The 26,107-nt window shown below is 54.2% G+C and overlaps 1 protein-coding gene across 17 annotated transcripts in view; it reads right to left on the bottom strand.

The window, feature by feature from the left end:
• NFASC (neurofascin) overlaps window positions 1-26,107 on the bottom strand; it is a 178,137-nt gene that overhangs the window by 46,181 nt on the left and 105,849 nt on the right. For 6 of the 17 annotated variants that reach the window (XM_004756402.3, XM_045081077.1, XM_045081084.1 and 3 more), the window contains exons 4-12: window positions 20,872-20,889; window positions 20,042-20,147; window positions 17,919-18,115; window positions 17,337-17,459; window positions 14,385-14,555; window positions 10,127-10,177; window positions 4,095-4,206; window positions 3,481-3,665; window positions 2,056-2,187 (exon numbers count right to left, since the gene is read on the bottom strand). In XM_004756402.3, the coding sequence (XP_004756459.2) occupies window positions 2,056-2,187; window positions 3,481-3,665; window positions 4,095-4,206; window positions 10,127-10,177; window positions 14,385-14,555; window positions 17,337-17,459; window positions 17,919-18,115; window positions 20,042-20,147; window positions 20,872-20,889 (1,095 nt within the window). The remainder of the gene's footprint in view (window positions 1-2,055; window positions 2,188-3,480; window positions 3,666-4,094; window positions 4,207-10,126; window positions 10,178-14,384; window positions 14,556-17,336; window positions 17,460-17,918; window positions 18,116-20,041; window positions 20,148-20,871; window positions 20,890-26,107) is intronic. The other 11 variants (XM_045081076.1, XM_045081086.1, XM_045081088.1 and 8 more) reach the window with 3 other exon arrangements.

Genomic DNA, 26,107 nt, shown 5'->3' with positions numbered 1-26,107 from the left:
GCGTGAGCCGTCGAAACAAGGGGTTTGCATTCCAGCCACATCACCTCCAGCGTCATCAGCTCCTCTGAGCTCCAGCATCCTTGTGTGCAGAATGGGGATGACGTACCCCCTTGCAGGGTTCTTATGAGGATAACCTGAGATTTTATTACATGTCTAAATTCATCAGCAGGGGCGCCTGGATGGCTTGGTCAGTTGAGCATCTGCCTGTGGCTTGAGTCATGATCCCTGGGCCTTGGGATCAAGCCCTGCACTGGGCTCCTTGCTGAGCAAGGAGCCTGCTTCTCCTTCTCCCTCTGCTCCTCCCCCCTGCTCCCTCTCTGTCCTGCTCTCTCTCCAGTAAAAAAATCTTAAAAAAAAAAAACCTCCTCAGCAGAGGCCCAGCACACACTGATTACTATTGCTCTTATTATTTTAATACACTTTGCATATACTTAAAGGTTTTGAAAAGGACAAAGGAATATACAACCAGATGAGACCTACCACCTTCCCATCCTCGGAGCAGAGCATTCCTCAAACATTCACATAGACCCTTAGGCTGATGCCTGTCGAGACTGAATGGGTCCTTAAATTTGCCAAAGCCCACCTGATCGTCCCAAGAAATGTGTCCTAAACCGAGAGAAGCTATTTCCTCCTGCAGCTCTTCTAGCACGGCTGGCTTGGGATGTAGAGAGCAGAGGCTGGGGAGTGGCCGCGGGCTCTCAGTCCTGTTCACACATCCATCCGGGACTGGGACAAATCAGTAAATCTGGGCCTCATTTCCCTCATCTGTCAAGTTTTGGAGAATTACTCCCATCCTCTCCCACTCCGAGGAGCTTTACTAAAAGAACGATAATGAGCGGTATAAATTAAGTTTTCTAGAAACGTAAGGAATCGCCACTTTGCTCATCTTTCATGGGAAGGTGACTTTCCTCTGTAGGGTTTCTGGACTGAGCCAAGGTGACTTGGTTTGGACGGTCTGTGAATGCATCCAGGATAGCTCAGGCCGGTAGCCACAGTGGGGAGAGGACCACCCAGCGTCCGGCCCCCGAGGCGCCCCGCCACAGACAGCAAGTCTGAGCCTGGAACTGGGGAATCAGCAGGAGGCAAATAAAGACAGGTCAGCATCTTTATCACCCGCCCCCAAGTCCCCACTCAGCACAAAGGCATGAAGTCTACGCCAGCAACTTCAACACCTCCTTCCCTGGCAATTCTCGTGGAGCCAACTTTCTTCTCAGCCGCTCCCTGTAAGTGACAGGTGACCTTTCCAGGGCCAGGGCTCAGTGGCAAGTCCTGGGCTCTGCATTTATTCTGTGGCGCTGTGGAGTCTGCTGCCTTTGTCTGCCTTGTTCCCAGAGTGCTGTCAGGACAGGGAGAACAGCAGAGGGCGGGCAACCTCTGCGTCTCTGCTCCTGCACAGGGCAAGGTCATGGGCTGGGAAGGAGCTCTGCCCCCAGCAGTAGATGGTGCAGGCGTCTGGCAGTCTCAGAGACCCACAAGGACATTTTATAAAGTAAATGCAACCGGAGAGACTATGATGGGAAAACTTGACCCAGAGCCCTGGCCGGAAGGAGCCCTGCAGTCACTTACTCCAGCCAGCAGGCAGGACTCAGTTTCCCCAAATCTGGGCACACCCAGGAAATGCATCAGTGCTTCTCTGCTCTCAGGGGGCAGTTCTTCCTCCTATCCAGCCTGGCTCTCGGTTTGCCCTCAGCAGCGAGTGGGGCTTGGGTAACTAAACACAGCAGCTTACTGAGCTCTGCTCTACCTTCCATGGCCCTCCCCAACTCAGAGGCCGGATCTCTGTAGACCTGGAAACTGGGCTGGGTGGTGGTTTAGGGCAGAAAACAAGATTCAAGAAAAACCCAAGGGAGTTACATGCTCCCTAAATATGGGAACATAAGCATAGGTTTCCTGCCTCTTGAGATGCCTAGAGAGCTGGGATGCTCCCAAGCAGTGGCCAAGGGGCTAGTCATTAACTTCCTTCTGTGCACCCAGGGCCGGCGCATAGGGATGGGGCCCTGGAGGCTCTGAAGGGAGGCCCAGCGGAGTCAAGTGGGACAACAGCTTGTTACTTACACTGCAGAGGCTCCCCATTTATCATCCACTGGACAGTGGGCTTGGGGTTCCCATTGGCTCGACACACCAGCCTCCCATCCTCGCCAGGAGCCAGGATAAGGTTCTTGGGTTCGTCCAGCCAGTAGGGAGCAGCTGGAAGACAAGCGGAGCGCAGGCCGCGGCGTTAGATGACTGGGGGCAGGCAGGAGACACCGACCGGCTCTCGCTGGGAAGGCAGGAGCCTCCAAGAGCCAGCTCCAGACCCTCACCACCTGCCCAGGGGCTCATCCTCATGGGACGACTCAGTCCAGCCTGCCTTTGGTGGGCTTGGCTCTGCAGATGCTTCCCGCTCTATTTCAGGTTCACAGAACAATAGTTCTAAACTGCGGCCGCCCGTTAGACTCCTCTGAAGAGCTCTGAACAAACATGGGCACTGGGGCCCAGCTTAGACCTACTAAGTCTGAATTCTCAGGGGAGGCTGGGGCAGTGGATGCTTTTAGAGCCCCACAGGTGTTCATGATGAGCACCCGAAGGCGACAGTTAGTAAAGCAAGCCCGGGATCCTGGGGCTATTGCTATGACATCAGACCATTTAGAAAAGACCTCAGGCATCAGGCTTTGGTTAGAGCAGACTGGCTGTCCCTTCCAACTGGGAATATGTGGAGATGGGGATTTTTTTTTCCTGAGAAGTTCCTGTGGATTGATCAGATTCTCAAAAGATCTTGATACCCCCCAAAAGGTTAAGAACCTGGTCTAAGTGGAGCGCTGAAACCAAAGTCATCCGGTCAACGGAGCGAGGGCTTCCCAAGTTCTTGCACTCTCAGAATCAGACCTCATCGTCCCCATCATCCGGTCAGCGCCAGGCTGACAGGGACTGGTGTACCCCATCACCCACGGCCGGGACCTATAAAGGCACGTGCTCTATTGCCCACCACAGGTCAGATGGGCCATCGGCACCATGGAGGGAGGGAGGTGGCTTTTAAAAAAATAATCCGTGCTCTGATAACTCCCCATTTTTAAGAGAAAAACCATGCACAAGTACACAGACAGCACAGAGCTAAGACGACACACCGTGAACGGGAATGCAAAATGTAAGAAAGAAATGGGGCTGCGTGAAATCCAAATGGCCCATGGGGGTACTTCACCTGTGGGGGGAGCTCAAGGCAACACAGAGAGGAGGGGGATGGTCAGGGTGCAGCTCCCTCCCCTCATACTCACTGTGTATACACACACACACACACACACACACACACACACACTCTCTCTCTCTCTCTCTCTCTCTCACATCCGGGCGGTAACGCTGTCCCTGGCAGATCACTATTGCCACTAGCCAGTGTGCCATCAGGTCTCTCCTACTCCCCCCGCCCCCTCCTCCCCGTGGAGGGAAAGGTACGCTGTGGCGTGCAGGGCTGGCAAATCATCATAATGAGAAATACACACAACGTACCCTTTACTCTCACCGAGATCGTGTGCCGGGTGCTGCCCATCTTGTTGGAGGCCAGGCAGAAGTACTCCCCGGAGTCCTCCTCGGAGACGTTGGTGATGCGTAGAGCCTTGTTAAAGTTCTCAAACTTAGCCTTGTCAGAGGGGAGGTCCCCCCCCTTCTTGTACCACGCGATGTCTGGCGTCGGGCTGGGAGAGGAGCGAGCAGGACACAGGGGTTACCCCCAGCCCTGGGCCTGCTGCTCTTCCACCGAGCCCGGGCCACCCAGGCATCCTGGAAGTGTCCAGGCGCTCAGGAGGGTGGACGCTCCCCTGAGAGCGGACCTCTCCCGTACGGAAGGGGTGCTTGGCCACAGAGCACCGAGAGCACTGCTGGGAAGTCACACGGGTGTGAACACACGTGCAGGACATTACCCCGTCTCCTTTCCTCATCCATTACCCATAAAGAAGACAGCCAGAAAGGGATGGGAATGATGAGGCTTTGCAAAAGCCCGGCTAGGGGCTGTCTGTGTCTCTTTTCGCCCCCTCAGACTGCGGCACGAAGAGCCCCTGCGCAAATTCCCGCCCCCCCCCATCCTCCTGGAGAGGGGCCAGAGTGGGGATGCGGGCTGTACGTACACCCCGGAGGCGATGCACTCCAGCAGGAGATCCATGCCGCGCAGCACCATCTGACTGCTCGCCGTGCCCTGGGGGTACATGAAGCTGGGGGTCCTTTCTGCAACTCCTCGCGCTGAAATAGGATAGAAGATGCCGTCATAAGCCTCCTGCCCAGAGCGGACCCACGAGGCCCAAGCGGTCAGGCTAGGAAGAAGTGTCATCACGCCCCCTACTTACCCTGTTACCCTCAGAGGCACCAAGCCCCAGACCATCCCAGCTGAACCCCACCCCCAACAAGGGCCGGGGCATCGCATCATTAAGAGAGGTGTGTTAGGAAGCGCGGGGCTCCCCGGCCCCACTGGCACATGTGTGTGAGCATCTGAAGTTCTGAAAGGATCTGCCAAGAGGAGTCCAGCTTCCTCCCCAGTTCAGTAAACCCTGCCTTCCTGGGCAAGGAGGAGGGGGTTGCCTGAGCAGTGTGCCGTCGACCCCCCGAGCATCTTGTGTTGGGACCCCAGAGACCAATGTGCCCCCCCCCCCCCCGGGAGGCCGTCTCAGCAGCCATGGATGAGTGAGAAGGCATGCACTGGGGCCACAGGACAGACAACCTGCTCTCTGGGACCCTGGAGACAAGGAGCTGGGAGGAGCCCACAGAGACCCGGATGAACAGTCTGGTTTAGCAGAGGTGTGGAGAGAATGAATGAGCAGAGATGACAGGAAATCGCTCTGGGGCCAAGACCATTCTGCTTCTTCACTAATGACTCTGGGAGGGCCTGGAGGGAGGGTGTTAATTGGATGTGAGAGACTGGGGGAGGGGGAGTGGAAAGGGGCAGCCAAGATGGAGGAGCGGATCGACAGTTCAACGAGGCTGGAACAGCCACGTCCACCGACAGTGACGTGCACGTGGGGATTGGAGGCCAGGTGGCTCCCAGAGATCGACACGGCCAGGGTGGCTGTTTGGCTGTGGCCTGGGACATGCAAGTCTGGACCCCACCTTACCTGCACCCCACCTCTCCTGGGGAGCTTTTTGCACAGCTCTATGGACATGGGTAAGGTGGGAGGGAGGAGAGGGAAGGTTTTCCAGCCAGGAACCCCAAAGCGAGGGGAAGCTGGGAGACACACCCCTGCCCAAAGGTGTAGGGTTGTAAACACGAAGAGTTAACTCTAGAAGCTGAGCCCACCCAGTGGTGCAGTGGGTCTTACGCTCAGTTGGAGAAGCGAGGGGAGAAAGGCAGGCAGAGCTGCCAGGAGCTGGAAGCCACCAGAGACACCTGGAGTGGGGACAAAGGCATCTTCCCGGCTGGGGGCTGTTAAGGGGTCCCGGCCATGAGGACAGAGTGGTAGGGAAACTGATGTCCCCTACAGGAGCTCGTCGGACAGGCTGGTGCCTGGCTGGATCCACAAGGCTCCTGTCTTAGAGGCACTCAGCTTCTCTCCACTAGCCATTGCGGAGTGCGCTTCAAAGAGCTGGAGTCTACTTTATGCTTTCGTCAGGGGAAGAAATGATAAGACGTGTGCAGAGTTAGTGAGACGGCTGGCACAATGCATGGCACATAGAGCAAGCGTTCAGTAGGTGTTGGTGCGATGAATGAATGTAAAGGGAGAAGGGAACAAAAAAGAAGGCAACCGTGTACCCCACATGTTATTACCCGTGCAGATGTCCTCACACGTCCCACCAGCACACACATATACAACAGTGGCTACTGACCGGGTTAATCCATTATGCGGTTAATCGGTTACCGTCTATGACCCTCGTAGCAGCCAGCTCTCAGGACCAAGGAAGCCGGATACCAAAGCAGCAGCTTCCTCCCACCCGTTATCATGGAATCCCCCAAACAGTCCAGATAACACAAGGTCAAGGGAACTGTGAGAAGGCTATTTCAGGGCAGGAGGCTCTGGTGAGGCTGTCCGTTGCTGGGAAGCGGGGACAACGTGGACGGCCCCAGCTTGGTTGGCATACTCCTTCTACACAGGGACCAACTTGGCAGAAGACAGCCTGCGACCCCGTGGACATTTAATTCACACCATAGCACGAGCACACTTAGCCAGCAGAGCAGGCGGAGAAACGAGCCGAGTCTCGCTGTGGGGGCCTTGACGTGTTGCAGCCATGACTATGAAAAGGTTACAGCCATGCTGCACTGGTAGGGTGTGGGCTAGCAACCATAGAATTATCCCAAAGGAAGAGAAGCTACTGGGAAACAAGCCAAAGTTCAAAAATAGAGGGAAGAACATCCTAAAAGTCAGAGGCTCTAATCAGGGCCAGCGTTTGGTATAAGCCCGAGGGGCCAAGCCTGTGCTAATAGCTCTCTCTAGGCGTCAGAGTCACGCTTACTCCTCACAACAATCCGGGGGAGACGTGTGTGGGGGTACCACCACCATTTTCAGCAGAGGGAACTGAGGCTCAAGGAAATCCATAGACTTGGCAAGGTCACAAGCCACTTATGTTTTGGATTCTGGACCATTTGGCACCAAAGCATGTCCTGAGAGCTCTCCGAGCTTGCCTCCTTAGAGATGGTTAGCCCATCTGTCCCTCCTTCGGACAGCCAGCTTTGGGAGTATCAAACCAAAAAAAACCCAAACCCAAGGGCAAAAGTGTCGAAGGGGAAAAGACTTAGTGTCTTGGTGAGCTGCTCTGGTGAACCTCTTCTGCTCGGTAAGACTCCATCCCTCCTTGGTGGCCATCAGATAAACTCAGGCCCGAGCTGGAGAAAGAAGTTGGGCTAGGAATTAAGAAGCCCCAGAGTATTCTCAAGTGGATTCTTAAGGCCATGGAAAGCTTGAAGAGGAGTCAGGGTGACACGTGGTGTCATTACGGGATGAGAAGCTGGACCTGAATTGGGGGTTATGAAAAATGTGGTCAGCGGCAGCTGGAGGGAATTACAGGAAAACTGTTGGAGGACAATCCAGCTGGTGGCTTTCGGGGCCACTGCTCCCAAGGGAAGGTGGCTAGTTTCTTTCTCTGGGGAAAGAGACCCAGGAAGACTCTCCAAGACAAAGGTGATTTCTCTCTAGGCCTCTACACGGTAGAGGATGAGAGTCTCCCAGGGTCACAGGATGTCACCTACCCTCTTAGAGGTGGAGATTCAGCCTGACAAGCTTGATAATGCTTCTCTTTTTCTCCCTGATCTTCAGGGCTGGGGTTGGACCTAATATCGGATAAAACTCAGAATCTAGATGCCAAAACTCACATTGGTGGGTTCAGGAAGATCTTCCTACAAGGGCCCTTCTGACCTCTAACCTAAGGACAGTCTGTCCTTTCCTGTTCTCCCTGGCTCAGGAATGGGAGCATGGGTTTCCAGGGGGATCTGGTCAGCAGGGAGACATCGAGAGATGATACTGCCTCACCCACCTTGGCTTTAAAGGGCCAATGAAAAAATGTCTTCATCGATTCCTACAAGAGGAAGGGTCAAGATTGCTGAAAACCTAAGTTGCTCCCTTCTGTTAAGTGCTGTCGGTTAGTAGAAAAGAGCCAATGCATCAGATATAGCTGAGAACTTTTGGCAAAAACAGCTTTTAGGGGCAACTGGATCCCACATTTGCTGCTTTTGATTCCCAGGATTAAGGGCTCGTGGGGTTGGCTCTGTGGCATTTCATTCAGCTCTGGCTCCAGGAATGGTTGATGAAACAATCCCAGATGACAAGAAAAACTCTCTGTCTAGTAACATTTGATACCTTCCACCGTCAGGAAATCTCTTCCATAAGTCTGACCTCAACCCCTCACTTTTTGAGAGGTGGGCCTTTTTTCTGATGGAGGTGTCAAGCAGGGCTGAGGATCTGATGACTTTCCCTTTTCTAGTCTGCCCTCAAGTCCCTCCCTCTGCGGTACTTTCTTCCCATAATCATCCTTGCTGATTGGCTTCTTGCCCTTGGCTTCTCTTCGACTTCTCTGTGCCCATCTTGACCTCAGTCAGCACTAACACATTCAATCCTTCAATACCAATACTGGGGGGACACGTACTCATCACTGACGTGTCTGATGCCACGCTAGCGACCAGAGGCGCGTCACCCTGGTCACTGTTCACAGCAGTCTTGGGAGGCACATTGTATACCTACTTCACAGATGAGGACATTAAGGTTTTCACACACTAAATGAATCACCCAAGGTCACTCAGGAGCCTGCATTTCACTGGAGGCTGTCTACCTCCGAGTGCCCACTCTTCTCTTCCTTGTCTCCAAACTGGGCGAATTCTACGTGGCAAGCCATCTCAGACCAGCTTCCCTTGCCACTCAGTGGGTCGGGGGCCATCTGGCGTAGGTTTGAAGGATACCAAACCACTGTAGAATCACTAGAACAAAATGTAGTTCGTAGGGTGGCCTTACCCCTTTAAGAGATGTGCCATGTTTCAAAGCTAAGCAGACAGATGCACTGGGCACTTGTCACTGTCTTGTGTCTCTATGTCCCGCCCTGTACTCAGGAAGGACCTTATCTTTCTTCCTTTTCACTTCATGTTTCTTTCTAGAAGCATTCGACCTAGCTGTCCTTTGTTCAGCATGTGTCTCACTTTGACTTTAGGTCCCTTCCAGCTGGCTTCATGCTTGGGTCAGCACCATTCATTCTACTCTGGGTTGAGGAGAAGGGGTTGATCTCCATGTGCGTTTTACGAGCTTTGCTGGGTGTCCTAGCCCTGGATGGCTTTTAGAACTCCCACCCATTCACTCATAATCAAATCTACCACTGGCCGCAAAGTTTAAGTGGCTGGAATCACTCAAATTTATCCCGCTGAGAAAATAATTCTACATGCGTGTTCCCCTGCACGGTTTATCCAACACAAAGCAAGGTGCTTGGACCAGACAGTCTCTAAGGGACCTTCTGGCTCTGACATACTCTAGCTTCAAGAGTACTTCCGTAACAGATAACCTGAAATCCAATTTAGAGACAGACACATTCCACACCAGTGCTCTGGGGCTCTAGACACAATGCTGGTTGGCCCCATTATTTTGAAAACAAACAGCGTCCTGAAACCAACAAAGATCTCCTGCTTCCTTGGGCAGTAAATCTCCTTGGCAGAATCTCAGTGTGGCTCTAGCTGCTTGATGCCAAGTTAGAGCCTTTGCCTTGCTCCGGGGCTCTCCCTCCTTCTTCCCCTCCCCCACTCTAGACACCGATCATTGTTTATATTAGCACATCACAATGCAGACACTTCCTATCCATCTGAGGCCACAATGACCACCCTGGGGACCTGCAGCCTCAGCATCCGAGGCATAACTGATGACGGGGGCCAGCTGCCTTGCCAAAGCCAGCAAACGACTATTCCCTCTGGCTGTGCAAGGAAAACAAGACATTCTTGAGCCGTGGTGGTGGGGGGGCGGGGGCTCAGGTGTGGAAATAGCCAATTACTCTACTAATCAGCTTGAGCAACCAGTTGTGTGATGAGTTAGAAATACGCCTCACGGAAACTCTTCTGGGACATGCAAGTGTGCGGACTGGTGGGCCCTGGATTTGCACACGCTGCCGGAGGACAGAAGCAGCCCAGGGAACAGAGACCAGGCATGGACCACCTCCCTTTATACTTACCTTCAAAGAGAACTCAGAGCTGGACTCTCGCTCATTTTTCCCAGAGGGATTTTTAAAGAGACACGTGAAACGGTGCCCCCAGTAACTAAAACTAGATTGCAAGGCAGGCAAATCACATCCAGACACTCTATCACAAAGCTTTCTGCATCCTTTAAACCACTAACAGGCACCAGATTCCCTATTTCCTCCTCACTGTGCAGACTCCCCTCTCCTCTGACACGCTCCCTCCACCCATCACAGAACCTTCCAGGAAGCTCTTTTGGAGTCCTACCCTGGTCCGACCAACCTGATCCAGATTTCAGCACCTGGCGGATTATGCATTCCCGGAAGCCACCGCCCCTCATGAGCTACTTCAGACTCCCGCACTGGCCACCGTCCTCCGGGAGAGTGGTGTCCGGGAGGGGGCCCCTTGGCACCCTGGTGTGGCTGACTGTCAGCCCCTCCACCCAGCGTGGGTTAATGACACGGTATCAGTCGAGTTAGGCAAACTGGGGTTAGGACAGGCAAGGTTACTCCCAAGGTTACCGCGGCGACTCACCACTATACATGTCAGGGTGGTTTCTTAAGGACGAGTCATTATAGGGGTTGTCTGCAATAAACAGAAGAGGGTGAGCAAACAGGCCACGGAGAGCTCACGGAGGCATAAACAGGGAGAGAACAACAGAAACGCGAAGCTGCAGAAAACAACCGGGGATTTTGCAAAGGAAAGACACGGCGTATTTGGAAAGGAAATATGCTTGGTGAAAAAACAAGCAACATAAAACAGCCCCAAAAAGAGAAGAAAAGGTTAAATCCTGCAAAAGAAGGCAATAATAAAAAAATCTTCTTTTTAATGAAAGAAATTAGGCTTGACCTGTAATGGCTTGATCCTACTGTATTTCAAACAAATGAGGTAAGGATTAATGGTATCCCGTAGCCGTCTTTTGAACAACTTCCCATCAAAATCCTCAGTTCCCAGGACTCTGGATCAGGCCAGCTCCCGGGGCAGCTAAAGAGAAAGGAGTGTGAGTGAGCCCTGAGGGAAGGAGCAAAGCCCTCCCGGGGCGGAAGCTAAGGTGCACAGGTGGGCGGTCAGGGAGAGCAGATAGACCAAGAGATACAGTTCAGCAGCTGAGACACAGGGACAGACGGACCCTTGGCAGCGCCCAGCGATCGTGGGCTGACCGGCAGCAAGCGCCCCTTCCCATCTGAGCACTGGGCACCAGGCACCACCCTGGTCTCTGAGATGTCTCTGGTGGCAGAAAGCCCTCCTCCCAAGGAGTCCTGGAATGTTCTAGGGAGGCAGGCAGGGCCAGACTGTGGGTCAGACTTTCAGAACAGAAGGGGACCCTGCCTGGGATGGGGGAGAGTACATGGGCTCAGCATTCTACACTTGGATGGGAAGGGACTACGGACGAAGCTGGAGATGCGGAGCTCCTAGACTGGCGTGGGCTGAAGTCATTCCTTAGGGAGCAGACCAGTGCCTTTGGTGCCAATGTCAGGTAATTAAGACTGCTGGGCGTTTAATCCTCAGTGAAAGAGGTTTTGGAATAGGGCACTTAAGCCTGCCAAGCTTGGCTTTTCATTCTTCTACTGTCATCCCCAACCAGCTACTGGGTTCAAGTTTTGACGGTACCCACAGGGGGTGGGGGGCGGTACAGCGGACTGGAAGCCAAGTAGACGGCCCTGAGAAAGCCGGACCCAGTCCAAGCAAGCGGCTGAGGGAGGCGAGGCGCTGTGCCAGAGTATTTGCATATTTGAAGACAGATCAGCTCCCCTTACAACTGATTGCCGAGGCTGTGCGCCCTCTTTGCTGGGACCCATATCGAAGGGCTTCCCAAATGTGCTTAAAGCCCGCTAGGGAGACTTGCATTATTCAGAACCATCCCTTAAGATGGCATGTGTTGCAAGACCGAGCCTGTTTGGGAAGTCAGCTTGGGTTTGTTCGGGGCAGTGGCGTGGAGAGGTGGGGGGCAGAAGAGAGGAGGGGCTGAAGATGTACTCAGGAGGGGACATTCTTCTCTGGGGGGGCGCAGGATAGCGGCACACAGCTAAAAAAGACCCTGGCTTCATGCTCCTAAACTCCCATGCCACCGAGGGAAACAGAAATCCTCTCTTTCCAGAGAAGTGACTCAAGCTTGGGACTTATCTCACAATCTGTGGATTCTGTAGCTCATCTGGGCAATCCAGGGAGATCTTTTGCCTCCTGAGAGTGCTACTTAGACAGCAGACATTAGAAGGAAGCAGGGTTAGTGCTCCTCGGTCTGCCTCAGGAGACCCCTTCTCCCTCACCACAGTCACCAAAAGACTTGCTTTGGGGCAGGCAAAGCGGGGCGGGCATGTCACCTCTGCTGTCTGTCTTTGATTGCACCCAAAACAAATTTTAAAAATGGTTTCAGACAGCCCAGTGTTTTGTGTTAGATACCTTCCTCTCTGCCATTCCCTATATGTAGGTAAGGCACCATCAGCCACGCTGAGATTGGCATCTTCCCCCAGGGGCCAGACTGTGATGGAAACCGAGGTGAGGAGGGACACTGAAGCCAGCCAAGCTTGGCTGTTCTGCCTCCCACCCCCAGACCCGCTTCTGAAGGTATAAGAAAGAGCCTGTGTCCTCTCCACGCAGGAAAGCAGACAGAGCACAACTGTGCTATTTTAAGCAATTGTACTCAATTCTGGGCTGGCTCAGATGCCCAGAACTTGCTCCCGGCCAAAGCTACCCCTGGGAGAACTCCAGGAAGCAGACAGGGCTCTGTTCCCATCACCGGGGGGCGGGGGGGGGGTGTCTTGGCATTTGTAGGAAAGAGTTTTCAGTGGAGTAGAGTACCCAGAAATGAAGCTGAAATAAACAGCCCTTACCTCTGCAGGTAGAGATAAGGATGTTTCTGGAAAACCCGACTTCTAAATGTTGAAGATCTCTAACTGCCTAATTCCACAGAGGAAGGCTCTTTACCCCCTCCAACTCCCCTGGCCTCTCTCCTGGGTGACCTTGAGGGCCTCTGCTCAGGACCACAGAAGGTCACCTGGCTCAGTCCCCAGAAAGGAGTCTGACTATAAGCCTCACACTAGGCAGGCAGAGAGGAAGCTAGGGGATAGCACTAAGGACCATCCAGCATCCAGCATCTTGCTTGATGCTCCTGCCGCCCTCACGTCCTCATGCTGCCAGCCCTGTCCTGGCCCCGGAGCCCACTCAGAGGTCCCAGGCGCACCACACTGTCCTCCACGGCCCAGCCAGCTAGCCAGCAATTGCTCCTGACGTGCACTGAGACGCTTTAGGCAACCCAACTTTCTTCCCCAGGGGTCCCCTCTAGGTCTTGGTCTGGAATAAGAAGGCCAGCGAGGGGGCAGCCAAGTAGACTGGACCTGGGTCTGCTGCCGGGAGCATGTGGGGGCTCGTCCCCAGGTTTCCGGCCATCCTGTCGGTTTGCAAATTGTGGGCAGCCCGACTCCAACACAGAACAGTGTGTGGGGAGCTGCAGGAGTGGGGGTGCCGGAGGGGAGAAGACGGGGTTCTGAGAGGGAGAAAATGAGGGGCGGAAAGAAGAAAGGAAGAAGGCAGGAGGGAAACAGAGAGGAAGGAAGGGAGAAAACAAAGAGAAGACCATGAGAAGGAGAGAAAGAACCCGCGCACAGGAGAAGGGGACCACGAAGGAAGCTGCTGCTTGGGGGCCCCCTCCATGCCGGGTAGAGACGGGGTGTGGAGCTGGGGTTCTAGGCACCACCTGCTTCCACTACTGGCAGGGGCAACTGAGGAAAGAAGACCAGGCCCCCCCGGCTGTCCTGAGCAAGGAGCAAGGTCCCCTACACTCTCCCCACCTTCCCCGGAGAGGCGTGTGGGCACAGAGAACCTGGGGTTCAGGTTCTCTTCTGCGACCTGGGGCAGCTGTCAGCGCCCACATGTTGCCCTTTGCTTGGTTTCCCCCACAAGTACCACTGTCCCCCGTGTGGAAAGCAGCCTCCACAGCTGAGTCACACAGACCAAGGTCTTTGGGGGGTTGGGGGGCTCCTCAAGAGAAGGCCTGTTACACATCCGCGGTGCAAATGAACACAGTCACTTGGAATGCAACGTCCTGGCAGGCTGAGGACGGGCAGCCGGAGAGCCAGGCCGGTGGGTCCCCGGCAAGATGTGTGTCTGGGAGTTGACTACTTGGTTCTCTCCTCTGCGGAGGGCCGCCGACCCCACGCTATCCTGGGTCAGGCAGGGCTGACCCGCTTCGGTACGAGCCAAACAGAATCCAGAAATAAAAATGAAAACAAGTAAAACTAGAACATTAATCTGCAGCTTGCAAATGGAGTTGTCCCATGGGGTCCGGCATCAAACACATTTCATGCTGGGGTCCCAGCCAATGCGGAAATTCTGTACTGTGGCTCTATTTCTAGAAGTACAGACCACCAAACGGGGACCAGCTAGAAAAGAAATCCTCATGCTGAGGGCATGGGAGAGACGTTGGGTGACCACCGAAAGCAGGGCTCCTTGGATGCTGCTGTGGGTCCCGAGCACCTGAAGAGCTAATGGAGGACACAGAGGCCCGGACCGTGGAGGCAGGCTCGGGCTGGGCCGGGGATGGCTGCCCCGTTGGCCTGGTGATTCGGACTGAGCCTGCAGCTTGAGAAGCACTGACTCAGAGCCAGACCAGGTTTAACTCAAGGCTTCAGAATCAAGCAAGTTGAGCCACGGAAACAGTTCAGGCCCCCATGCTAGAGGGATTTCTGGGTCAGCCTCGGGGACAAGGCTGTACCCCGACCTAGGTACCCGGGGCTCCTCGGGGTCCGAGGGCTTCTGCCCCGGCTCCCAGCCCCGGGCAGGGACCTGCACTTACTGGTGAGGACCTTGAGGGTGAAGGCGTTCTTCTGCTGGATGGTGTGGGTGAAATGGAAACGTGCGTTGCAGCTGTAGTCCGTCTGCATGTCCTGGAGCATCACGTTAGAGAAATACAGGTCGCCGTTGTGGCCCTGGGATACACGCTTGTCTTGGGTGATGGGCTCCATGGCTGGAAGGGAGCAGAGGTACAGACGGAGGTGAGCGGTCATGGTAAGAGGAGTGACCGTGGCGATTGGTCTGGCGACGGAGTGCCGACAGAGTGTCGGGTGGTGCTGGGAGTTCAACGTGATTCCCTCTCGTCCTCTCAACTCTGAGAGAGGCTTCTTTCCAGTTCACAGATAAGAAAGCAGTGGATTTCACACCTTCTGGGTTGTGAAAGCAGTGAGGGAAGACGTCTGCCTGCCACACTCGTGCTCTGTGACCAGACTTTTCTAGCTCCCGTCCATGCCCCAAAAGCTCCGACTGGCTCCGAACCAGAGGGAGGAAATGCTATCTCTCAGGTGCTTCCCAAATCAAGAGTCAAGTTCACTTGTTTTCTTTTTTTTAAAGCTCTCACTCCCACCAGGAAAGAGAAAATTACTGCCATTTATAATTGCAAGATACCTACTAATCAATGATTCTAGGATGCTAATTTTGGAGATGTTAAAAGATGAAAATGGTGCTTTTTAGAATCAATGATGTCACAGGAGTGGCTGAGGAAGTGGGCTACATTGTCCATGACTGTTGAAGCAATAGGTGTCAATTCAAACGACCGGGTCAGCCGGTTACTCGGTTTGTGAAAGCGTATTTGTCAGGCTGACGATTCACAGCTAATGCCTTCTCACCTCCCAGGACCTTTTATTAAGTCATTTCTTTTCTTTTCTTTTTTTTTTTTTTTTTTAAGATTTTATTTATTATTTATTTGACAGGCAGAGATCACAAGTAGGCAGAGAGAGAGAGAGAGAGGTGGAAGCAGGCTCCCCAAGCAGAGAGCCCGATGTGGGGCTTGATCCCAGGATCCTGGGATCATGTAACTCATCATTTCTGAAAGCGCAAGGTTAATGATGCCAACTTTCCAACAATGGAAAGGTCAGTTCTTTAAATGACTTATTATTCAAAATTGACTGCAGGCCTACTGTGTGCCAGGCTCTGTGCCCATGATTGGTGAAAGAGACTTTAGTTAGATAGCTCCTGCCCTCAGGGAGCCTGCAGCCTAGAAGAGGCAGGAGAGAAAGAAATCACTGCTGTGCAGTGTGGCGAGTGGGGAGCCTGGATAAGAAAGGGGATGGGCTGAGCGGAGGAGCCCCGAGTCCCTGCCAGGGGGCCCTGAGCTCCGCCTTGGAGGCTCCGCGACACTGGGCAAAAGAGACAGGGGCCCAAAGAGGTTTCCAAGCAGTAAGAACAGTACGTGCTAGAAATTAAGAGCACACAGCCGGGGAAGGGGGTAGGAGGAAGGCTCGAGAGGCAGAGGGAACTAGATTAGGAAGGGAAATAAGTCTGGACTTGGTCTGAGGTGAAGGAGGAGCCAGTAAAGGGCGGGAACATATGAATGAAATGATCAGATTTATGTTTTTAGAAAGACTGGAGAGGCCAGTTATGGAGGGTTACTGGTGCCCAGGGAAAAGCTGATGGTGGCCTGCACTGGGCAGATGCCAGTGATGATGGAAAGATGAGGGTCATGAGATCCACTCAGGATCTACTTATGGACATAAGCTGGTGACCGGTGGGATGCAGGGGACGAGAGACTCTGAACCAGTTAGCAAACCAAACAGCCCTCTAGCCTGTGGCCAGGCGGCGTCCCCCACGCACATGCACCGAGATGACACAGAGGAGTGAGACGACAGGTGAGCACGAAGCCATACTCTCTCTGCCAAACAGCTCACTACCCTGCTTCTTCCGGAAGCAAGCTGGTAAAGACTCGGGGATGGATGGATGGGTGATGGATGCTAAGCAGGCAGGCAGATCTACGGACTGACCAAAGGATGGATGGATAGAAGGGGCTGGGGGTGGGTGGGTATGGAGTATGGGGAGGGGAAGCCAGGAAGACAGAGAGCCAGCAATGCTCTAAACACCTTTATAGCATGCCCCCACTTATTACGATTCAAAACATGGGAAGAAACTGAGGTCCACAGTGGTTAAATGAATCTCAGTGCATAATGAAACAGGACAAGCTCTCAGGGATGATACTCTGCCCCTGCTACAAATGTCCTGTCTCCCTGTCACTCCTTTATCAAAGGTTTCATTCCTGTGGCCTCCCTGTCCTCAGTAAATCCAGGCCAACTAAAGACTGAAAGGAGACTTCATGTCAACCCGCCTGAGTTGGCTTATTGACAGTTTCTCCTCTTCCTCCTCTTTCCTTTTTTCTTGTTCTTCATCTTCACAAATACTACTCAGCACTTACTGTGTGTCTGGTTGTGTTATAAGTTCTTGGATGTATTAACTCATTTATCCTTACAATGATCAACCACATAAGTACAGGTTCTAGCCCTATTTTTTTAAATTTATTTTTTATTTATTTTCAGCATAACAGTATTCATTATTTTTGCACCACACCCAGTGCTCCATGCAATCCGTGCCCTCTATAATACCCACCACCTGGTACCCCGACCTCCCACCCCTGCCCCTTCAAAACCCTCAGATTGTTTTTCAGAGTCCATAGCCTCTCATGGTTGACCTCCCCTTCCAATTTCCCACAACTCCCTTCTCCTCTCTAACCTATTGTTTTTTTCTCAGAAGAGCAAACTGAGGCTCAGGGTTGTTAAGCAACTTGCTCAAGATCACACAGCCGATAGCATCTGCTAGGAAATGGGCCTGAGCAGCCTCTTGATCTGTTTTCCGCCATGTGGTCCCTTTACACCTGCTTCTCATAAGTCAAGGTCTCCCAACCTTGGGCAAGCCCCTCCCATGTAAGACACCCATGCCACTCCCTAAGATAAAAGTAGAAATCAAATGGCAGGCCTCCAAAACTTACAGCTGCTCATCCAGAAGATGACTGGGGACGGAAGTCCGGGCGGGGGGTTGCACTGGAGCGTCAAGGGGGCGCCTTCTTGAACCACAACAGGGTCTAGGTTTTCCTTGGGCCACAGGGGAGACTCTGGGGGGAATCAGACAGGGGAGCATCAAGTGAGCGTTATGGCGGGGGCCAGGACAAGGAGCTTGGCTGGGGGCAGGCGTACAAAGAGGAAAAGCAGAAGGGCAGAACAAGGGAGTGGGTGGAGAGAGCCCGTGAGTCTAGGCCAGGTGCAGCAAGAGAGGAAGGACTTCAGTCTAAATAGATACACTTCTCCAAAGGCTCCTCCCCTTCCTCTCCACCCATGCCCAGAATGCTCATGAAGTCATTCAAGACTCTGGCTCGGAAACCTCGTTTCCAAGCAATCTTTTTGAGGAGGGCAAGGTGTGCTCCTGCTCAGAGGCAGAACAGGAGGCAGGATGAGCAGAGCACCAAGGCACCCATTGGCCAAGGGCAGGGATGGCCCTTCCGGAATGACCCTCCATGCCCCCACCACCATGCACCGAGAAGCAAGGCACGCTAGCAAGTGCGCTAGCTACTCACTGGACACCTGCAGGCGGATCCTGTTGGACAGGGCCGTGCCATATTTGTTGCGGGCGAAACACTGGTATTCCCCCTCATATTCCTCGGGCCGGCCCCCGCTGCGGAAGTCGATCACCAGGGTCCCAGACCGCCTCCTCATTGACACGCGAGGGTCCTTGGCGATGTTGAAGTACCTGCTGTTTCGAGTCCAGTGGAAGCTGTGGGCAGTATGGGGTGGGGGCAGAAGCAGAGGCAACAAGGAGGAACACAGTGGACTCCGGGCTCCAGGTGAGAACCTCAGGGCCCTGGTCCCTGGCCCAGTCCCATAACCACTCCTCCATGTCCCCCTGGCTAGGTGGCAGAACCGGCTGGGAAGTCGGATAAAATGCAGAGTCCCAGGCCAGAGCCATAGGTGAAGCTAAAGAGGGGCAGGCTCCTGACATTAGTGCTTTTAGCCAACCAAGGCTGAGAGTCATGGCTGTAAGTGACACGTACCCAAGCAGCCACTGGGAGATTCTGTCCTCTGCAGGAGCCAGTGGGGACTCAGATTGCTTTAAAATTGAGTCAGCTGCAGCTTCTACCCCAGGGTGTCCCAGCCTCTGACTACGAAGGCAAGCCCAAATTCCTATTTCACCGGAGCCAAGCCCATCAGGGAGCTAGTTCTGCTCCTCCTGTCTTCCTGTTCGAGAACCAACTCTAAAGCCAAAAAGTGGGGCACCTGGGTGGCTCAGTCATGAAGTGTCAGGTCATGATCCTGGGGTCCTGGGATCAAGCCCCGCTTCGGTCTCCCTGATCAGCAGGAAGCCTGCTTCTCCCTCTCCAGCTCTCCCTGCTTGTGTTCCCTCTCTTGCTATCTCTCTCTGTCATAAGTAAATAAAAATCTTAAAAAAAAAAAAAAAAAAAAAGCCAAAGGGCAATGGCTCAGGTTATCCATGCCCTGCTCAGTGGGTACAGAGTATAAAGCAGGGGCCACACATGATAGCCCAGGAGGGGCGTTTGAAAGAACCGGCAGCCTTCAGAGACCCCAGGGGAGAAGAGACTAGAATCTCCCTTCGCTTCTGGGGGTGGGGGCTACGTCTGTAGCTGCTCAGGACATAAAAGAAGCAGGGGCAATCGGGACTGCTCCTTGTCATGCAATCGTTGTCCCTGCCAAGGAACCATGGTGGACAGACCAAACTTCAGAAGGCCATCTGTGCCCCGTCTGACCCTTCCGGGTGACCCTGCTTCTTCCAGCCTGGATGAGAGTGGCGCTCCTTGTTCTCGGGCTCATGCAAATTGGGGGGGGGTGGAGGGGGTGAGGGGTTAGGGGGCAGGCAGAAGGAGGCTGCCATACACTCAAAGTTCCGCCCGCCGCATTTTTCCAGACAGACGCCCAGCACAGGGTCCGGTCATGTCTGGTTTGCATGGTGCAGCTTGGGGCTGCCGCTCCTTTGAAGGAGGGGGACAAATAGCAGAACAGCTCTCCATCTCCTGTGTCTTCCGTTTGGTAGAAACACACCTGGCCTGGGGTGGGGGTGCTATCAGAGGCTTGGGTTTAACTCCAGGCTCCGCCCCATTTCAAGCTGGGCAACCTTGGCAAAGGCACGTAATACCTCTGTGCTTTCATTTCACTTCCTCTTCCTGAGGACATGGGTCCCTCTCTGAAGGACAGAGAGGGGCTCTAAGGAGATGGTGGGAGGAGCACCATTTAACTCGTCTGCACACCGCAGGCCTTCGGCTCTGGTCTGCTGACGCCTTGTTTAATGCTGATGTGCTCACAAGCCGAGATGTGCTCAGCAAGAAAGACTCCGGTTAGCCAGCAGGAGGAACTTCCTATAAGCTGCGCACGGTAGTGGTGCACTGGGTGGGGGAGAGTTGGGGAGGTAAGACAGTGGAAGGAATGTGTGACACCGACAGTCAGAAACTTAGTATCTCGTCGCGACTTCCGGGTGTGACTTTAAGCCACTGAGGATTTCTGGATCCAGCCTCCTCATCAGCTACATTTCTTAGTTCTCTGAATTGTACTTTCCACCAGGTAGGTATCCAAGAGATGTCTTCTGGATAATTTTAATCTATCCACTGCTTCAGCTACGCTCAGGGCCAGGGTGTGGTTTCAGTACCTCCTGGGGGCGGGGGCGCATGGATTTACCTGCCAGTACGCTCACCTGGGGGCGGGGTTCCCCTTGGCTTCACACTCGATCAAGATGTTGTCGCGGGGATCCACGATGTGGTCCTTCACAGACTGCTTGGTGATGGTTGGGGGCTGGGATACTGCAACAGTACAAACAGGGGCGTTCAGGGCTTCGGGGGCCACAGCACAAGCCGGCAAGCCAGGGGCAGGGGGCAGTACACTGTGCCAGGGGCCCAGGTTCTTAAACGGGGCCAGGGGACAGGGGGTTATGTCAAGGACTGAGCCTAAGAAGAAGCTCTTTCAGATCTCATGGAATCTCTATGAGAAAGTTCTGTTTTACCCACCCTTGTGTTCCAACACTTGGTGCAACACTTAGTGCATGAGACTTCTTGAAATACATTTACTGAATGAATCAAGACCACAAAGCAGCCAGCGTTCCAGAGCCCCGTGGCCGGGATGGTTCTGAGCCCTGGAGGGTCCGCAGATGGCCAAAGCGTGGGGAGGCTGGAGCTCCCAGGCCCAGTCCTCAGGGACTTGTCTGCCCGCCAAAGAGCCAGCGAGTCTCACTCTCAGCCCCGCGTCTAGTGTTCTCTGTGCAGCTCCTGTGCCGGCCACCGGAGCAGGGGGAGCAGCGGCCCTTCTTATCCCCCGGCTCCTCTGCCGTTCCCGGCAATGGGGGGCTCCAGCTGGCCGCTCCCCTTCCCGGGCCCGCACTGCATGGGCTCTGGTGTCAAGAAGCCCCCACAGGCAGGGCAGAAAGGTAGCTAATCCCCCTGTATCTCCTCACTTGGCCTTCTCCCGCCCCTCCTTGCTGCCCTCCTACCTCCCAGAGGCACGAGTGCAGAGAGGCACGCGGGGACTTACGCTCATTCTGAATGCTTGCTGTTAGTTCCGGTGGGTTAGCATTGCGAGGGGAGAAAAGAAGACATCGGTTATAGGTTATCACAAATGACTACTCGCCCGGGTTCCTCAGGCCCCAGCCCGCAGGGAGCACGCTGAGGCTGGCCTGGGTGTGGGCATGGTGCCTGGGCTCTCTGCTCGCAGCTGCAGAACTCTGTGGGACAGCCACACAGAGACGGGGACAGACCCAGTGTGGGCTTCTTGGAGGAGGCGACAGCTCCACGGGGACCTAAACCACGCAGCTGAGCAGAAAGACCAGCCTCTGCCCAAATGATGCCATCAGGGAAGTCCAACTATCAAAAGTGACAAGGCTGCTTGAAAGAGGCCGGGCTCTAGACGCCGCTGAGAGAAGGGGGCTCCCAGGCCAGCAGGGCGGGGATGAGAAGCCCGGGCAGCAGCAGATCAGAACCAGGGCTCCAGAGCAAAGCCCCAAAGGCCTCGCGTGGTCCACAGGCCTCACTCCTCCTACCGCGCCTTCCTCTCTGTCACACACGAAAGCACCTCCTTTCCTAAACTTTGGAAAATTCTAGGGACCGATGAATCGCTGTGGCTCTGCTCACGGCAGAAGTACATGGCCATATGGAAATCCCTCTTCCAGACGAGTGTGGGGATGAAGTGGAGCCCGCCACTCCTTCCGGAACTTTTTACGGAAGGGATCAGGAGGCAGGTAGCACAAGTCTCACCCAGCCCTCACCTGTGGCGTGCATGGGCCCGTGTACAAGTCAGTGCATATTTGAGGTCGGGCTTCTCAGACTCTGTCAGGTACGTGAACCACCTGGGGGGCGGGTCTGGATAGAATGCAGGTTCCGACTGAGCAGACACTGTGTTTCTGACCAGCAGCCAGGTAGTGCCAATGCTGGGGGTCAGGGCACCATGCTTCCAACAGCAAGAATTTTTTTTTTTTTTTAAAGATTCCATTTATTTATTTGACAGAGGGAGAGAGATCACAAGTAGGCAGAGAGGCAGGCACAGAGAGAGGAAGGGAAGCAGGCTTCCCACTGCAGAGAGCCCGATGCGGGACTCGATCCCAGGACCCTGAGATCATGACCTAAGCCAAAGGCAGAGGCTTAACCCACTGAGTCACCCAAACACCCCCAACAGCAAGACTTTTGATGCTAATTTTCTGGCGGAGAAGGCCTCGGTGTAAAATGTACAGAAAAGACACTGCGTGTTTCTGTCACTTTGTAAGAGGCCTTTTCTTAATGGCTCTAGCATGAAGTCATATGCAAAGCTTCTTCCACGCCAGCGCTGAGGTCTGGGATGCACTGGTGTCACGGGCAGACTTTTCCAGGGGAAAGCAGAGGCTGTGGGTGAGCCCAGGTGACCTTGAAGCTTCCTGACTCAGCCACAGTGAGATGTGGAAGAGAAGCGTTAGGGGCCCAGAGAGGGGCGGTGTGGAGAAGGCAGAGTTAAGGCAGGACCAAGAGGTGCCAGAAGGGTCCCGAGGGAGAAAACAGACATCAGGGAGGAAAGGCGGAGTGTAGCAGGAAGGGTCCCCTGCTACGTGCACTGTCGGTAAGTCAAAGTCTTGAGTACGACGCACTAAAAGGTCCAGAATAATCCTTTCAAGTGGGCCAGGGTTGCGTGGTCTGCTGGGGCACCGAAAAGTAATTTTATCTGTACCATTTGCCTGGGTGCAGCCTTGGCAGGAAATGAAAAGTCCTGGGGTAAAGGGGAAATCTGGGGTTTCTGAACACATGCTCCTTGGAGTTCCCCACAGTGGCGTCCTCACCCTTAGAAGGTTTTCCTGCCAGTGGCCCAAGAATGGCTAATTCTGGAAAGCTAGTGTATTGGAGCGTGGAGGACAGGTGGGGAGAAAGGGCCATTTTTAGAAGAAGCAGGGCTGACACTTGACCTACTGCCTGGGACCACTAGCCTAGGCCTGTGCTTTCTTCATCTGAGGACACAGTGGATGGCTCTCGGGTCCCCACACACAGTGGAGGGCTCTGTCCTGGCCCTGGCAAAAGCTCTACTTTGCCCACATGACCCTCAAGCCTCTCTTTTATAAAATCAAGGGCTGGCTCAATGGAAAGAGCCCTAGAAATTATCCAGGGAATCTCAGATTCTCGGATGGGAAGTCACTCGGTTAAAGGTCAATAGGACATTTCCTGCAGAAATGGAACGAGAACCAGCCCACCTGAGTCTGGTCCAGAGCTCTTCTTACAAATCTATCCTTGGCCAGAGCGGTCAGTTGGCTAGGTGGGTCCCTAGCACGCTCTCCTTAACATTCCGGACGTGAGTAAGGTAAGTAAGGGGGAGACCACAGGGGAGTGAGGACTCCCGGAGCTGGACGGACGCTGTCCCCAGCCCCACAATGAAACCAGGCCGGGGGCCTCTTGAGAGTCTACTTCCCTAAAGAGGTCATGACATCTGGAACCACCATTGAGTCACCAAGGAATTTATTACAGAGACAAAACCAACCCAGAAGACAAGCCAGCACAGGGAGAGGACAGGGAGGCCTGCCCACCTGGGGACAAGGGCAACCTACCGAGTCCTGCGACACCCCCCCAAATTCCACGTCATTCCACCTGCCCTTCTCTCCACTACAAAGTGGTCATGTCAAGTGGAAAATGGGTCTGCCTTTTTGACTTCCGAGGGGGAGGGAAAAATCTTCCAATGAGCTCTGTAGGGTGTAAGGCAGAGGCCTGCGGGTCTGCGAGGTTTCTTTATCCCCACACTTCTTCTCTCTCCCCGGCACTTGCCCCTGGCACCTGTCCCTGGAGGATGGAGAGTGTGTGAATGTGCGCCTGTGTGTGTGCGTGTGCGCGTGTTGAGGTCATCCTGCAGCAGTCTTTGGGATGACAGTGAGGACGAAATGTCTCCCACCCCACTGTCTCCTCTGTGGGTTCCTAGGAGAAAAATGCCGAGTCGCTCAACGTGGAGAGAGGGATGGAGGGGCGAGCTGCCAGCAGACTCACTTTTTGGCAAACCCACTCTTGTTGATGAGGCGACCCTTTGCTTTCTTCAAAGGTCACGTTGTTCTCCTTGGGGTGGGTGAAGGGGGGGAGGCGGGTGCGTGTGACTCTGTTGGCAGAACGGCAGGGGCTGGAGGCCAGTGTTTCAATGAGGGATTGTGTCGCAGCCCAGGGCGGTTCCAGGAAGCCTGCTGGGCCCCAACTCCCCAGAGCAGAACCAATGCCCCGTCCTCAAGGCACAGATATGGCCTCTTGAAGGGGCAGGCGGGCGGAAGGGCAGCCTCCGGCCTGAGCCCCCTCAGCCCCTCCCAGGCAACACGCAGAGAAATTACGACCGCCTGATCTTCACGTGCCCCACACCGGGCGAGCGTGGATAACGCTTCAGGGAACACAGCAAGTAGGTCTCTCTGCAGCCTTTTGTGACAACATGGATAGGCCTTGAGGACCTTAGGCTAAGTGAAATTAAGTCAGAGAAAGCTCTGGTATGTTCTCACTCCATGTAGAATCTAAAGAAGTCAAACTCAAAGAAACGGAGTGGAATGGTTGTCAGGGGCCCGGGAGATGCTGGTGAGGGGTCCAAACGTCCAGCTGTGAGATGGAAATGTTCTGGGGCCCGAATGCACATGCGGCTGTAATTAGCAGACTGTATCCGCACCTGAGCGTTGTTTCGAGAGTCAATCTTCTGAGTTATGGCTACACACACACAAGGTACTTGTGTGAGGGGATGGGGGTAAATGAACCCACGTGGCAGTCATTTCACAATATACACGTAGCAAATCATCAGGCTGTACACCTTCAACTTACATAGGTTGTGTACCAGTAAAGACCGGAGTAACCCTGGGAGGTGGTGGGGGGCGGGGAGGAAAACGAAGTGTGACCTTTCCCCACCCAGCCCCCGGGGCCTCAGCACAGGGTAAGAGGGAAGGATGGGCTCAGGTAACTTGGTGTGTGTGTAGGGGGGTGCCTGTCATGCCTGACCCAGCAGGAGGGGAAAAGCTGGCTGAAAAGGACCTCTTCCCGGGGCCACTGGGTCTCCTCTGAAGGGCTGCCCTTCTCTCGTCTTGCCTTAGGCTTTGGCAGACCTGTTCTGGAGAAGTCGTTATGGACACCACCCTGCCTGCGAGATAGACTTGCTCCGGGAAGGCAGCATGGGTTTCCTGCTGTGACACTCCCGGGGCATCAGATATCGTGTCACAAAAGGCTTCCCCTCTTCATGCAGATAGGGGCTGTGGTCATGCGCTGGGCCTGCCACTTAGGGGCTGGAGAGAATGGCACCCCAGCTTCCTAATGTCAGCAAAAGACTGGCTGTGAGAGTCACAGGAGAGGCACCTGTAGAAGCCCTTAGCTCTCGGGCGGGTGCACGGCAGCTGCTACTCTGGTGGGCTCTAGGAACTAAAAGAAGGTGGGATTACCAGAGGTCAGGGTGAGGCGTGTCGAGTGCCAACCGGGTGGGATGCTAAGAGACCTGGGTTGTATTCGTGAATCTAGTACCCCTTTGTTGTGTGACCCAGAGCAAGGAAGGGTCTCCATTTCCCAGAAGACAATTCCAGAACTCCCCGGGCCCTCCCTCTTCACAGACACTGTGAGGAGATGGCACGAGGGGGAGGGTCTCTGCCCCCCATGGGGTCCCTTGGAGACACTTGCAGCTGGGTCATCTGCCCACAGCTCCAGCAGAGCTTTAGCAACCCAGATTCCTAACACAGATGTCAAAGCCGTCTCTTTATAAGTTCATCTTGGAGGAACTCCTCACCCACTAGCCCCAGGGGTCACAGTGGCAGGTGAATGAATGAGGAGGAGCAGCAGAAGAGAAATGAGCCTTCAGCACGTCCTGGATAACCCAGTTTCCTCAGCACCCCTCTCCTCTCCAGGGACATGGCCTTATCGTTCTCCCTTATTAGATTGCCTGCCTGGGATTGTTAATGAGACACTCTTCCTTGAGTTAGCAGTGCAGATGGTCTCCATGGGAACCGTTCTTTTCACAACACCCCCCCCCCCACTGAATACACACACACACACATAAACATGCACACACACACACACACACACACTTGGGGCTATTGAGAGAGCAGCAGGCGCCTTGCCCATCTTGGTTCTGGGTCCAACTTAGAGTTTCCGTTGGTCTTCTCTTACCCAGAAGTGCCCACTCCTCTGGGCAGCTATTATTGGTAGGGTTGGGTGGGAGGGGGCTGAAGTACGTGCAATTCTTCTCCAAGCTGTGCTAAGTCCAGGCCCCAGGGCCTGGCTTTGGAGAGCTCAGTGGGCACTCCTTGGAAGCTGCATTGCTC

Source organism: Mustela putorius, unplaced genomic scaffold, assembly GCF_011764305.1.
Source record: "Mustela putorius furo isolate JIRA1106 unplaced genomic scaffold, ASM1176430v1.1 tig00000508_pilon_pilon_pilon, whole genome shotgun sequence".
Taxonomy (NCBI): Eukaryota; Metazoa; Chordata; class Mammalia; order Carnivora; family Mustelidae; genus Mustela; species Mustela putorius.
This window is presented reverse-complemented; position numbering and strand designations above follow the sequence as displayed.